Consider the following 15,448-nt stretch of genomic DNA (forward strand, 5'->3'; position numbering starts at 1 on the left):
TATATTCATACTTAAACAAAAGCCATTTAATTGCATCAGAACATATATGTGTCTGTTCATATACTTAATGAAAGTTGGAATAGGTTTTAATTAGCCAACAGTCAACAGATATAATAGTTGATGCTTGTAAATGACTTTCTATTCTGTATAAAGATTGCTTTACGCGCAGCGATGTCTCGCATGGTGTTTCTTTACATTATTTACTTGCTTGCTGGCTTGCTTACTAACTTGTAAGTACCCGCAATGAGTGCACATGCAAAAACTAGGCCGATGAGGATATATTGTTTATATAAATGGTTGTCTTCCGTAAGTTCCTTGCCGGACATTTGCCTTTGTTCAACTTCATGACGTGAAGGGACAGCAATGGAAGATGGGTCGTTTTCCATCTTATGTTTACTTCGGTCAGGTCGCATAATTTGCCTCAAGAACTTCAGAGCGATGTTGTCAATAAATGGGTTGTCTTCGCTATAACCGTCAACGTAGCTCACCCATTCGATGCAGTTGTCCTGCATTGCACCTTCAATGCTAAAATTCTTTGCCACCTTGTTTTTAAATTCCAGATATTCCTCCTTTGTAATTTGCTCCTGTCGGCGATCTGTACGAAATCTTTCCTGTCCATCCACTAAATCGTACTTTGTTATGACCACCAATACGTCGATATTATCTGAAATGCAAATACATGCAATATTAATATTATTACATATATACTTAGATCATTTTTCAGCTGTTACGATCTATATGTATGACTTAAAGAGATCACAGCCTGTATATAAAGAATATGCATAAACATGATGCGTCCTATGCGAAAGTGACCTTTAAGCATGCAAAATGGTTTTTGTGCGACAGGTCATCTTGATTTTGTAAAGATCAATTGTGACAAATCCCATCATGTATATCAAAGAAATGGGACGGACAAAAAATCTTCTTTTACTGTATCCATTTGATAGTGCTGCAACAATATACCGATATATCGGTATATATCGCAATACGCAATCCGCATATTGTATTGCGATACGATTTTCATCAAACCGGTACGAAAATTTTACAAAAATGCATTCACATTTCGTCCAGACAAGCCATCCGAAATAATGATAACAAGGTAAACAAAACAAAGCAGTGTAAATATTTTTTTTGTAAAAATAGCATTCTGAAAAGTATATTATACGGAGTAGCGGTGTTACATCGGAGCATTCGTTCGATGCTTTTGAACAGATTATCGTTGAATTAATTGCGCACAGCTGTACATGTTTCGTTCGATTCTGAATTGAGCATTATTAAATTTGTAATCCAAATTTCGGAAATACGCTTCAAAATGTTAATGCTAATGCGACAATAAAAAATTATAGCGTCAAATAAAAAGCGCTTTAATCTTTGTCTCAATAAAAAGCGCGCGAAAATTATACAGACATGTAGGACGTCGCATGGAAAGTATGGGTGTATTTTGTGTTGTATAAAAATGGGAACATCACGTCAGGTGAATTACGTGTGTTCAGTGGAAAAAAACGCCCGGGTTGGATATTATTTCATCACATCTTTAAATAGTAACAAATGCCAAAACGTATTTGATACTTAAGAAAAGTTGCGAATGTTTGTGTTTCTTGTTATTCTTGAGCACATTTACCGGTATATAATAAATATTTACCAAAATTTGCTTTAAAACTGGAATATACGGGATTATCGGGTAATTGGCAAGTTATCATTTTGGTACAAGTTAGCAATATATTGCGATATATTGCAATACGGGTTTTTGAACTGACAATATATTGCAATACGGTTTTTGGCGTATTGTTGCAGCACTACCATTTGAGAAACAATTTGGAAAACCATTTAAGCACAACTACGTAGAAATATGCGCAATCTAACGGGGAAATGGTCAATCTTGATTAATTTTTACTTATTTCGTTCGTATTTTTCCATTTATATTATTATTACTTTACGTAAACAGATTATTCTTAATATTACAAATGCATTTTTAAGAGGTCGCCGTGGTGTAATGGATATGGTGTCCGCCTAGCGACCTGGATGTCACGGGTTCGATCCCCAACATGGGAGTGTTCTTTAAATCTCCCCCAAAGACACCAAGTACTGGTTCTAGACCCAGGAAATGGACTCGAGAGCGTTTATATAAGTCATAGGCTTTCGATGCAATCGAGCTAAAATAAATAGGTTTAAACTAAATGCATTTTGTAATTGGAATAATGTTTACTTTAAATGGTTAATTACTCATTTTTGAACTTGTACTTTTAGTTACAAACAGCTTTGGATCAAGTGCTTAATTCCTAATAAAACACGCTAAAATTCTATTTATTAAACTGAAATCATTATCAACCTTATCACAGTTTACTTCCTATATTTTCTGTAGTAACGCCATAGTTTAATTAGCATGTATGTATTTAAGATTTTCAATATAAAGCTTAATCTGACTTTGTGTTTTGTATTTTATTATGTAGTCCTTAAACGGGAAAGACCATAGAGCATATATGTATATATTACCTTATGTTTATTTTATTCGAAAATATGTATATTTATATGCACCACAAGCTATTCGGGGTTTTATCATTCTACTAATTTATGTCTGATGTCACTGTAAAATGTGTGCGGACGTATTGGGAAAGACAACTTCCATGGACGAGACAGCAATTGACAAGTCGATTTGTGGTGGTGTAAGCTGGAAAAACCTCAGCTCTGACCACTAAATTGGGCAATCGTAGTATACACATAAGACTATAAAACACTATCCCACTTCGGGTCGAATACGGCCAATTCCGAATTATTTCGATAGCACCATAGTTTTCCACAACTGGTAGCCTATGGTGACAACATTTGACGTGATTTTCAAATAAAACCTTATGTCCAAATGACATTCAAATTGAACAACATAACAACTCTTCACATTAGTCGCCAGTGGCCACATTGGCTGGTTATTTAAAAATCAACATAATCATCAGCATTACCTTGCTTATTGCTTTTTTCTTAGGTGATATACATTTTGTAAACACAACATAAGGCTCTTCGCCTGATCGACTAATGCGTCAATAGTTAGCTATTTAAAAACGAAAGAATCCTACACTTTAAGAAAATCACTACTCTTCCACGTTGGGTCGCCTTTAGCAAAAAATGGAATTTATTAAAGAAAAGGGTCACGGTAAAGCAATGAAAAGTGATGTAAGGATAACGATTTCCACTTAACTCGTATGGCAATAAGTCTATTTCATTCGAATTCGTGATGTAAGTAAATAACACCAACAGGGACACAATCACACGAACATATATGAGGAACAGCGATTAAAATGTCTTGCATGTATTTTGTAACATAATCCATATATGGCTGGGGATTTGGGCGCATTTTGGCACTGGCGTCGTTTCCGAGAAAAACGACGTTAAGTTGTGACATCCGTTACACTTACCTTTTCAATACATCGTTGGCGATTTATAATAATTTTTAAATTATAACTAAACCGAAATCATTTATATTAATTAGTGTATAATATAAATTGTGTATTTAAAGAAAATTTATTATGTTGCTTGATGGACAAACGTTTACGCTCTTGATGAAAATGTAATGCCAGACAAGAGAAAATCGTGCCAAGCACATAAAAAAAATTATATCACTATTGTGTCAGCAATGCATACATGTTATCTCAAGAAGTAAATAAGCATTATATTTAACATTATTTACAAAATTAGCAATACAGCGGAAATTCGTCGTGAAAATTTGCAGCATGAGTTTCTAGACAACCGGATCATCATTTCTTGAATTCTTGCTAAAACAAGAAGTAAGTCCAAGGGAAGGACTAAAACAGAAAGACGTTCTATTTATGGCGGAAACAATTATCAAGGATATATCAGGTTACGATGTAACATGATACATAATTTACCTCTGGGCCATGTTTAGATAAACAAATCTAATATTCTATTTTATATTGTATTTATGAATAAAGTGACCCCTTCATCGTGGCCAGTTTTGGCCCCTGACGCATGATTTAAGTTCATATATTATTCAAAATGCACTTTATAAGTATGCCAAATTCCGTCAGGTATATAAAATAATTGTTCAGTCGCAGGACATGTTTTGTTGACGGATTGACTGACGCACTGGCAGATGGACAGACAACCAGACATGACGCACAGAGGCTAAACCTTTAGACCATTACGGTGCAATCTGCAGGTTTATTATACTGTATTTCATTTTAAATCTTTACAACACGATTTATCAGCAAATATCATTGTGGAAACACTGTTAGAAGTGAAAACATTCCACATTTTGAAGCCAATATTCTGAACCACAATTTAGACATTGGGTATTTTAGAGAAGACAATATACAGCGAGAGGCGGTGCATAAATAAATACCAAAATTTCCGTTTATAAAAACATAGCTTAATTTTTAACACTATTACTATTTTAAGAGGTCAATAAATATATACACTTAATCATTTTTTATCTTACGTAATATCATTGTTTTAAATTAGCTTTTCTTACATCAGTGTCTAACATAACAAAATATAATTCATCTTCTTTAACGTTGCATAAATTATATTTTCTATTTTCACAAGGAATAGCTTTTGGCATCTACCCGTTTCAGCCTTAAGCCTATGTGAAGAGACTCTCAATTTAGAGAGGGCCATTCTGTACTTGGAATGTTTACATCACTTAAATAGGATTGAATTTTAAAATCGGATAGTGATATGTATATTTCTGTTCTAGTTGATTCATTCCATTCGGTTTTCCAATTTTGTATAAACATATCTGTAATTCTTACTCTTAATAATATTACAAAAATTTATCTACATCCCATACGCCTTGATTCAACTACACATCGTTAAAACCACAATTACCTCATAGACTTTTTAGATCACAAGTTGTTTGTGTGGAGACAATGCATGTATACATTTACAACAAAACGGCCGCCATTTATCAAAGCCAAAACCGATTAGAATTTGTACTTAAAAATGAAATGAAGGTTGATTGAGTTATTCCATTGAAAGAGTTATTATAAAACTAAATCTTTAGATTAAGTTCATCTTTCAATTACAAAACAATTATTTATTTAACTTTTTATAATTTAGAAGATCACCGGCGTTTCACAGTGTCAGTTAAAATAAGAAGTCAATTGGTTAAAAAAGAAGTCGATAGCGTTCGCACTTAGTAGTATAATACTACGAAGATCTGCTCAAAACATATACAACTCTTTAAAACAACTTACATTTTTGACGCCCCGTCTTATCGTCATAAGAATTGAGAACTTCATTGAGACATTCAACCATCTGCATCGGAAAATCCTTTGTACAGCTTACGACAAATACGACTTTTGTCACTTTCAACTCCTCGCTACTAGTAAATGAAAGCTCCGAACCACTTGCTTTGACTCTTTTTAGTGCAGCTCGAAGATAGTCAAATGATGTCCCTACAGGGATACAACCTAAAGAAACAAACAAAGGATTATATATTCGTAATTTAAAAATAACTTTTCGCTCATACTTTAGTTTTGTTATTTTCATTTAATTAATAAAAAAGTGAGAGACGAAATGTAAAGCATCAAACATGTTATGCCAAAATGCAGATTTTCTTTGTGCTCTCTTAAATGTTCTGTACCTGCTTCAATAAACTCGAAGACAAAAAAAGAAGACAATGATAATAACATGAAAAATTGTATTCTGTTAAAATTACAAATATCATTAATCTTTCAGATGAAAGTTCTCAGCAAATATGAAATATTAAGTCAATCTCTATTTTTTTAATAACCTTCAAACACCATCTCCAATATTTCACGCAATTCATTTGCATTTGGATTGTCATTTCCAGGCGCATCTAGGACATTTGGCAACACAGAAAAGTTTACCAACACACCAGGTTGTAGTTCGAAGTCTTCAACGCCACAGTGTGCATACCTAAATGCAGAACACACAAAAACATGTAAGAATAATGGTCCTCCGAAGTGTGATACTTTATAAGAATAATTGTCGTTTGTACATCTAGAGTACATAAAGATATGTTCGCTCACATTTTTAATGATTTGCCTGTTCAATACTTGTATATCTCTTCAAATGCAAATGCTTGTACGATAAAAAAAATCCAATTGAAGAGTGTTAAACGGTAAAATTACCACTGGAGTGTGAGTGTTTTCGATTTTGCATTCCCACTTCCTGTTTTAGCTTTAGGATAGTATTTGCCGCGTATGACCTTGCCCAGAGTGTTTACCATGGCACTTTTCCCAACACCGGCACCTCCAAGAAGAAAGATCACTTCCGGTTTCCTTCTGTCCTGCCTTGAAAATGTTATACATAAACAGTTAAAATTCAAAATTCTTTCATGTAGTTTTAAACACATTAAAAATCCAACTGCTTCCCTATGACGATCTCTCTCTCTCTCTCTCTCTCTCTCTCTCTCTCTCTCTCTCTCTCTCTCTCTCTCTCTCTCACTCTCTCTCTTTCTCTCTCTCTCTCTCTCTCTCTCTCTCTCTCTCTCTCTCTCTCTTCTCTCTCAGTGATAATAGTAAGATATCATCCACGTGTGTTGTTACATTTAATATAAGATTTAATTATGGAATTGAATATAGAAAGACGCGCAATAGTTTTAATCAAGAAAATTAATATATGAAAACCGATACTAGTGTGTTTAGTGTGTGTAAATGTACAAGTATATACATTAAGCATAAACGTATTTTACCGTTTACAAAGTTGGTTGATTTCTTTGAGTAAAGCTTTATTTTCTTCTTGTGTTTCTGCACTGTCTTGGGTGGCTCCTCTTTCATATATAACTAATTATATAAAAAATATGATAAAATGTATATATCTTTTTATGGATGGAGGGTAAGTTGGTTCCTTTTTCGTAGTTCATTTTTCCTTTTTTGAATAAAGAAAAAGGAACTGTTCCTTGATATAGGGTTTTAAAGAAAACTAATGCATACAATTCTTATGTAAATTAAAAACAAAATAGCTCGAATACATTTATGTTATGTCTTACGTTACATGTGCATGTTTCTTCTTCGAGCTTGCATATGATTTCTTGTTTAAACCGGACCGACATTTTCTAATACGAATACTAGCTTCACATCAATAAAACCCACTTACTTTTTCGAGGCTGAATAAGTAACAATAAACCAGTTCCTTATTCCTTATTCAAGCCGAATAAGGAACTGACATTTTCTTACTTAGACATCAATGCAATTGATCAAACGTTAATCACACATAAAAGAAAATCATTATCTATAGGTTGTATATATAAAATACTTGATAAAAAAAAAGGTTAAAGTAAAATAAACTATAAATCAAAATGTGTCAACGTGACGAATAAATCAACGAAAATTATTGTATATGTAGGACGGTTATTAAAAGAATATTAATTGCAGTACATTTCTACGTTGTTGTATTTAATGATAACATAGTTCCTTTTTCGGTTTGAATAAAGAATAAGGAACTGGTTCTAATCGAATAAGGAACTGGCATTTTCTTACTTTACAAATAAACTAAAATGAATAAAAAGACGCATAAATCAAGGAAAATCCATGTAAATGTAGGTTGGTATTTAATATATATATTGCAGTAAATTTCGTCTTAGTTCTCTTTTGTAATGATGCCATATTTATGTATAGTATATAATAATAATTCTTTTCTTACAAAGAAAATAAGGTCAGAATTATGTAATTATTGCTAAAATTGTAAAAATACACGTATAACAGTGTAAGATCACTATGTATTAACCCCATCCATGTGACATTCTCACGAAATATGTTCACGAAATAAGTTTATTTCATGTTTCTTTAAATTTATTGTCCTTTAAAATGATGTGTGTTTGTGTGCCTTTTTCGCGGTTTGCCATTCCTTAAATCCCTATCAGTTCTGTATTCGCACCAAATGCCAATAGGTCGGACAGCGTTGTCATCAGTGCAACGTCACAATAAAGATTTCACAATAAAGCGTGACTGAACCAGAAGCAGCGGCCAAGGTGCCTCTATTAAACTGGAAAGTTTCATCGAAATGCCTCTGTATTTCGTTGTTGCTGTTGTATTGTTGTTGTTGTTGTTTTTTCAATTAAAAATCAAAACATACATAGCTATATTTGTGTAGTTTTATTCAATAGATTTTCGATCTCCGAAGCGCGTTTCCTCGGCGACCTTCAACATTGGCGCACGATTAAAAGAAGAGGGAACCGACAAAATGGCGCTGTTCTCGGTGGTTAAAAGTATTATTTTTGATAGTGCAGCTGGTTACGTTTTCCTTATTTAGCCGAGAAAAGGGCACTTGGTTATCATTACAAAAGAGAACTAAGGAGAAATGTACTGTAATAAATAAATAATAAATAAATCTACATTGACAGTGACTTCCATTTATTTATGTGCCTCTTTATTCATATTAATTTATTTGTTAAGTAAGCAAATGCCAGTTCCTTATTCGATTTGAAAAAGGAATAAGAAACCAGTTCAAACCGAATATGGAACTATGTTATAATTAAATACAACAAAAAAGAAATGTACTGCAATAAATAGTTGTATACCCGTCTTACATTTACAATAATTTTCTTTGATTTAATTGTCTCGTTGGTTCATTTTTATTTATAATTTATAGAAAGATCATGCCCGTTCCAACAGAATAAGGAACTTGATAATCATTACTTAAAACTCAGTGGAAATGTATTGCAATTAGAATTTTAAATATATCACCTATATGTCATTATGTTCATTTATATGTGGTTAACTTGGGATCAATTTCATTGATATTTAAGTAAGAAAATGCCAGTTACTTATTTGGCTTGAATAAAGAATAAGAAACTGGTTCCTTTTTTCTTATTCAGCCGCGAAAAAGGAACTGGATTATAAATAAAAACAAACATGTTGAAATGTACAAGATTGCACTTCATATCGCATAAATATAACATCCTTTTATATAAGTTATGTTAAATGGATTTGAAGTTAGTATTCGAATTAAAAAATATCGGTTTGGTTTAAACAAAAAATGCTATGCAAGCGCGAGGAAGAAACATGAATATGTAACGTAATACATACAGAAAATGTATCTGAGTTATTTTGTTTTGATTTACTTAAGAATTGCTTGCATTAGTTTTCTTTAAAACGCTATATAAAATATGATATGCTTGAATAATGAAAAAGGAACAATTCCTCATTCCTTATTCCAATAAGGAATAAGGAACTAGGAAAAAGTAACTAATTTACCGTCAATTATTTATGTACGCAATACTGAATAAATGCCAAGTTCAATGCAGCTTACTGGGAAAAGAGAAGAAGGCTGATGAGGCAATCGAGTGGGTGACCATCCATTAACAGCTGGTGTCCTGCTCTTCCCTATATGAAATGAAATGCGTGCTCGTGTGTGGAGTATTGTATTCTATCAATAATGAGTGCGGTGGGTTTTCGCCTTCGTATGGTTTTCAGTGTACATATTAATTATTGTGTAATAAAATATTGAGTTTCCCAATATTAAGTGTACATAAAGCTTTCTTCACAAGTAAGGTCGTGTTCTTGATGTGCATTTCATAGGCTATAGGTGTTTCTTGTTTTCCGATCGTTAGCATATTTGCATGTAGTTAATGTGAATAGTATTCAGAAAAGTTCAGAGAGAATCTTCTTTAAATAAAATTTGTCTAAATATAGAAGAAAAACGAAACTCAAGAAACAGTTAAACACTCCACATGATAACAAAGCGTTCGATTTCTCCCAAATCGAAATACCTGACTTCCTTTTATTATGTGTATTAAGCCAACCCTCCTCAACACTGTATGACATAGACTTAAACAGAAGTATATATATAACTGCTTTCCCGTTTGGTCATCAATGTGTATCTTGAGAAGAGTTTCACGGTAGTATTAACCTGGAGGAATGATAAACTTACTGATATATTTAATTTGAATAACAGATTTAAGACCGTCCATGGATTAAAATAATCATTTCTTTATTAAACTGTTTTTAAAAGCATGGTGCACACAGAACGTGTTATTTTTTTCTTTTAATTGTGTTCATTGTTCATGCATCTTAGTTTTAAATAAGATAAAGTGGGATCAGTGGTCTAATGGTAGGACGCTGGCTTAGGGATCGAGAGGTCCCGGGTTCGAATCTCGCCATGACCACTGTTATTTCCTTGAGCAAGAAACTGTCCCACATCTGCTCCTCTCCACCAAGGTGTATAAATGGGTACCTGTGAGGGAAATAAGCCAATGTGCCGTGGCTGCCTGGTGCGCCACATGTAAACGGGCGACTTAGATCCCAGTGATCGGTGATCGGGGGGGGGGGGGGGGTTGATTGTGAAGTCGGCTGAATATGTATATAGAAGCAGACTATAAACCGCACGTTTAACCTTTAAGTATCTCATTTTAATATCGTTAAGTTACGTGTGTATGTAAACTGCACTGTTCGAATATTTCATACATTAAAGTCCTTATTTAATAAATAAAATATTTAAAAAACAAATGTATACAAATATATCACATTTCTAGCTATATGTAAACTTTTCAACCAACATATCTCAACTCAACAAAGACATCGTATCACAATAAATGTAATAAAGACTGTTATATTTATTAATTTTAACTGGAGAACAAACCAACTCCATATATAATTGGGTTTATAAACTCAATATATAATTGTGTATAAAATTCCATATATAATTGGGTATAAAAACTCTATATATAATATGGTATATAAACTACATATGTAATTGGGTATAAAATCTACATATATAAGTGGGTATAAAAATTCAATATATAATTGGGTTTATAAACTCCATATATATTGATAATTGGGTATAAAATAACAACTCAAAGTAAACACCGGATGACAGCCTGCTATGAAAACAGGACGGCCTGTAAGTAAACAATACAAACGATTTGAATTTGTGTAAACGGTTTAAAACCTTCAAAAAAAACAAATTAAAGTAATCAGAACTGGCCAATTTTTTTGAGCATTTTGTCTTTTGAAGGTGATTTTACAAAAATAATAATGCCTAATATGATGTATACGAATGTCTTTACATTTCATTTTACTGTGTACAGTTCTACATGTTTTTAAATTTTAACTTACTTTTTTGCAATGTATTGTTATAAAATTTACAAATGCAGGTCAGATATCTACATTACGTGTAAAGAGTGTATTCGCGACAATACATTAAGGTATCATGTGGCTGGTAACAGCGGACAAGGAAGACAAAAACTCAAAAGGATTGGTAAACAAAAGGGGTATTAATTTTCTTTTCAAGTCCCCATTTGAAGATTTGAAGATAGCAGCAATACTCTTTCTTCAAACACGTCATCTTTATTTTCAAGAGAAAATGATTGAATGTCCGCAATGTAAAACTTAGGAAAGTAGATGAACAACAAGTAATTTTGTTAGGGCAAGTCACAGTGACGGGTACTACAAATCATTTGACTAACACTATGACTAACACTCGTTATGTAAATAACTGGAGGTTTATTGTAATCCCGAGCATGAGTTTTGTTCAATGGAAACAGTTTTGGTCAACCAATTTTAGTATGCGAATGCAGTTGATATTGATGTAAATAGTTACCTCGCACAATTTTTGAATAAAAAGGGCGACAAGCTTGCTGAAATGTTAAATGATATTTACCGTCTGCTGATACTTAGATTGTGACAAGAGTAAAAAAGGGCTTGCAATAATATGTCCATTCTGATAATAACAGATTGAAGTCTTCTCAAAAGCCACAGCAAAAGTTGTTAATTTTTCAAACAATCTAGGTGAGGCTGAAGAAACGTGTGACCTTTATATAACTATATGTACATCAGCGGAGACATTGCTTGCCCAAAACAACATTTAAATTAATATATGAATGAACGATGTTTTCAAATCACGTTTATCCTCACTAAGCAACCGCGTTACTCCTTGGTGTCATACTCTGTCAATATTGTTTAGTTAAGTGACGTAATAACATACACATATGCTATTTCTATGTTATCATTTTAAATTTAAAAAAGTAAATTATGTATCAACCAATGTATCAAACAGTGAAATTAAATGTAACACAGTATTGATTATATGTTCATTTGTAAAGAATGATTTGAATTATACATTCATAATACAAAGATGTCGTATAGTGAGACCTCTACAACTATTGCTTTGATTGTGACGTTTATTTCAAAATGACTCATATGTCAAACCTATATAAAACGTCACCTTAATTTTCAATAATTCAACGAAAACGCTGCCTCTATTAAGCGTCTTTCAACTTCATGTTCGGCATCAATCTGCGTCTGTAGCCAACATAATAGTCTTTTACATATATTTGTTTGCGTTGATATTTTTACAGGCAAAACAAATGATCTATGGTTCTGTTCCCATTGTCTACACTTATCCAGCCTGTATGTGTATTTGGAAAAACAATCATAATCCAATCAAATAGATAGAGATAGAGATGAGATTAAGTATTGAATTCAACAAGTTTAATCTTTCTTTCACCCCAACAACGTTTTGTTGTATCATTCGATTAAACATTAGGATTATTCCAGCAATATTTATATATAAACGCGCACAAATGCGCGCAATGTGGCACATACGTGACAAAATGCAATATATATATTACACACGGAAAATAATATATGTGATTCAATCTACCTTTTTATTTGAAATAAAAATCCATACTTTTACATGTACAAGAGCAACAAAAGGAAGTTTATTGGACGAAGCTTGATTTGTCAGCTGATTTAATATTACATTATTGATAGAAAACTTGTATTACCATATGACTTCAGTGTTTTTCTATCATTAATATATTAATATATTTACCTAATTTATAATGAAAGCCATACTTAAAATTGGAACAATTCGTTTGTGTAATATAACTAGTATACGAAAGTCATAACAACACATCTGGTTTCGTTTAAAATTATTTTGAATACTTCATCATTATTGAAGCATACTATAAATACCACATTAAACGAATCAGTATTTACAGAGAAGTTGAAGACTGTGTTAATCACACGGTTTGATAATTCAATTATAGGCACTTCCTCTTACACTTATATTAAAATCATTAACATTCTAATACTTTTTGGCATATACAGAACCTGTTCTTATGTTCTATTAAGCGTTCCACTTGCCAAAAAAAATATTTAACTTGGCAAATGCAAATTACTTGTCGTTTGAACAAACTGAAAGAATGCACGACTACGTCAGTGCAAAACAAAATCATAGCTCTACAGTAAAAATTACACAAATAAAACATTCAGATAAAGTTTTCGTATAATTTATATGTTTCATGGTTTAAAGCTCAAACTTGCCTTCATGACTTTCCGTCTCCATCGAAAATAAAATTGAAACGATTTCGTACACTGTCAAATAAACCTCGATGAATTAAATACGTCTTACGTGTCTTTTTCAATCGAGATACACCGACTATCTCCGGAAACTTCCGTAAGATGAATATATTTAATAAATATCTGCTGATTCAGAGTGGTTTGTTTTTATCGCTAGTAATAGGTTGCATTATACTAAATGCTTTATATAATTGCATAATCGACCTTATTACCGACAATAATGTGCACTATAATAATACGTGTCACTAAGCAATTTATAAATCTCTCTGAAAAAAAGGGATAAAGAAGTCAATTAAGTTTTCAATTTTTTTTTTTCACGCAAATGCGAATTAACATGATTGTATCCCTATTTAAAATAATAAATAAACCTCGAAGGCTTATCGCCGTAGTTTATTGGTCACTGTATGTATATTTGTTACCAACGAACCTTTCATTATACTTCACTGACATAGCATACTACTTTTAAAAAGGCATATATTCATAAAAATACATTTTGGGTATTACATTCACGTTTAAGGCTTTTTTGGGTATCTTATTGACAACAAGTCTTCAATACATAATCATTCACTTTCTGACATAATATCTTGTTCATGTCAGAATTTGCAATATCGGCCCGACATTGATTAATTTAAAACCAAATAAACATTGTTGCATATTTGTGGATTTGTTCAACAATATACCAACTATTAAATAGAACGTGCTCTTAATTAATGAAGCCTCTTTTAACCTGTATTTGTTCCCTTTATTTGCAATTGGCTATATTTTCCGTTTGGTACCCTTCGACTGGAACATACATTTTCTCTTAAAATCAGTGCGCGATGGTCAAACATAATATGAATAAAAAAATGTTTGCGAAAATTAAATGCAAATTGGACTTAAAGCACATGGTGGCGATGCTTAAGAAACAATTTATTCATGTTTTAGCCTAATTAGTTTTAATCGCTTTGTAGGAGAAAATAGACTTAAAAAATCTGCGTCCCGTCAACCTTGGACGGTTGTGTGATGGTATTATCAAAGTAATAATAAATGATAAATATTTCGAATACAATAAAAAAATATAATGTAAATTGTAGTATGCTTTGCTAGAACATTAAACGTAGAAAGACTACTATTTCTTATGAATATTTTAGAAAGATCTGATGCAATTAGGGCAAAGGATATGATAAATATTGAGTGCGGACATGTTAATTTGGGCTCATTATTTCGGAGGAGGATAAGTTTGGACGCAATAACTTATTACTTCGATAATGCTATTACGTCTTACAAGCCCCCGATTAAATGCCTGTATGCAGCCTATTCGGTGTTCATTTGTTCTATATTGCAATACAAGCCTTATTAGCTCTTATGAATATTGTCAGGACGCAGATAAAAAGAAGCGGTCGGATAACTTTAATATTGCTTTGAATACCTCCTAAGCCCCAATCATTTGTTTTTGCACGCAAATAAGAAGCGGTTAGTAGTCTTCTTACTCAAATAAAACCGTTTAGGAACCTGCGATGATTGTGTCAACAGATCGTGGTTCATTATTTTTGTGCAAGGAAGGCCGTATAAGTACCGTCTAAAATTGCCTCGATTGATTGGTCTTCCATTACTTCTTAAATACAATTATTTCCCTATAATCACATCTGAATGTACACTGGTTGCAAATGAATATGTGTGCTTTGCCTTAAAACCCCAAATTGAACCGTATAACCATATCGTGAAGGTTGTCGGGACGCAGATTAATAGAGGTTCATTAGTTCTCCATCGCATTTAAATACGAACAAGAACCTGAAAAATATAAATGGATACGCATATGAATACGCCTCCAAATTTATTAAATGCAATACCGACCGTATAAGCACCTACGATTGAAATGGACTTCTGACTAATATCATGCAAGTCAGTAAAAGACATGTCATGAACTTCTTGTGATATCGCATTATTTCGTACATTTCCGTCATACACAGCTGTCCTGAGTAAGTGTGTTTTGTTGTCATTATCGCGTTCTATCAATCAGAAACAAACGCATTTCTAAGAACAGTTAAGAATGATACACACTGGAACAAAATGAAAAATAATGTTACAGAATGAAACATAATTGTACTGGATGAATCATAATGGAGCCTAATGGTACAGGATGGAACACAGTGGTACAAAGTGTTACAGACTGGTACAGAATATAATATATT

General features: G+C 32.6%; 1 protein-coding gene across 1 annotated transcript; it reads right to left on the bottom strand.

Moving 5' to 3' along the window:
- Positions 1–13,370, bottom strand: LOC127838091 (uncharacterized). Its single transcript, XM_052365670.1, has 6 exons — positions 13,242–13,370; positions 6,668–6,758; positions 6,105–6,266; positions 5,744–5,889; positions 5,205–5,420; positions 1–664 (listed from the first exon to the last, which is right to left on the bottom strand). The coding sequence occupies exons 1-6, from the start codon at positions 13,261–13,263 to the stop codon at positions 201–203; spliced, it is 1,101 nt and encodes a 366-aa protein (XP_052221630.1). The 5' UTR covers positions 13,264–13,370; the 3' UTR covers positions 1–200.
- Between the last annotated feature and the right edge of the window lie 2,078 nt (positions 13,371–15,448).

The sequence above is a fragment of the Dreissena polymorpha genome, chromosome 7 (genome assembly GCF_020536995.1).
Source record: "Dreissena polymorpha isolate Duluth1 chromosome 7, UMN_Dpol_1.0, whole genome shotgun sequence".
Taxonomy (NCBI): Eukaryota; Metazoa; Mollusca; class Bivalvia; order Myida; family Dreissenidae; genus Dreissena; species Dreissena polymorpha.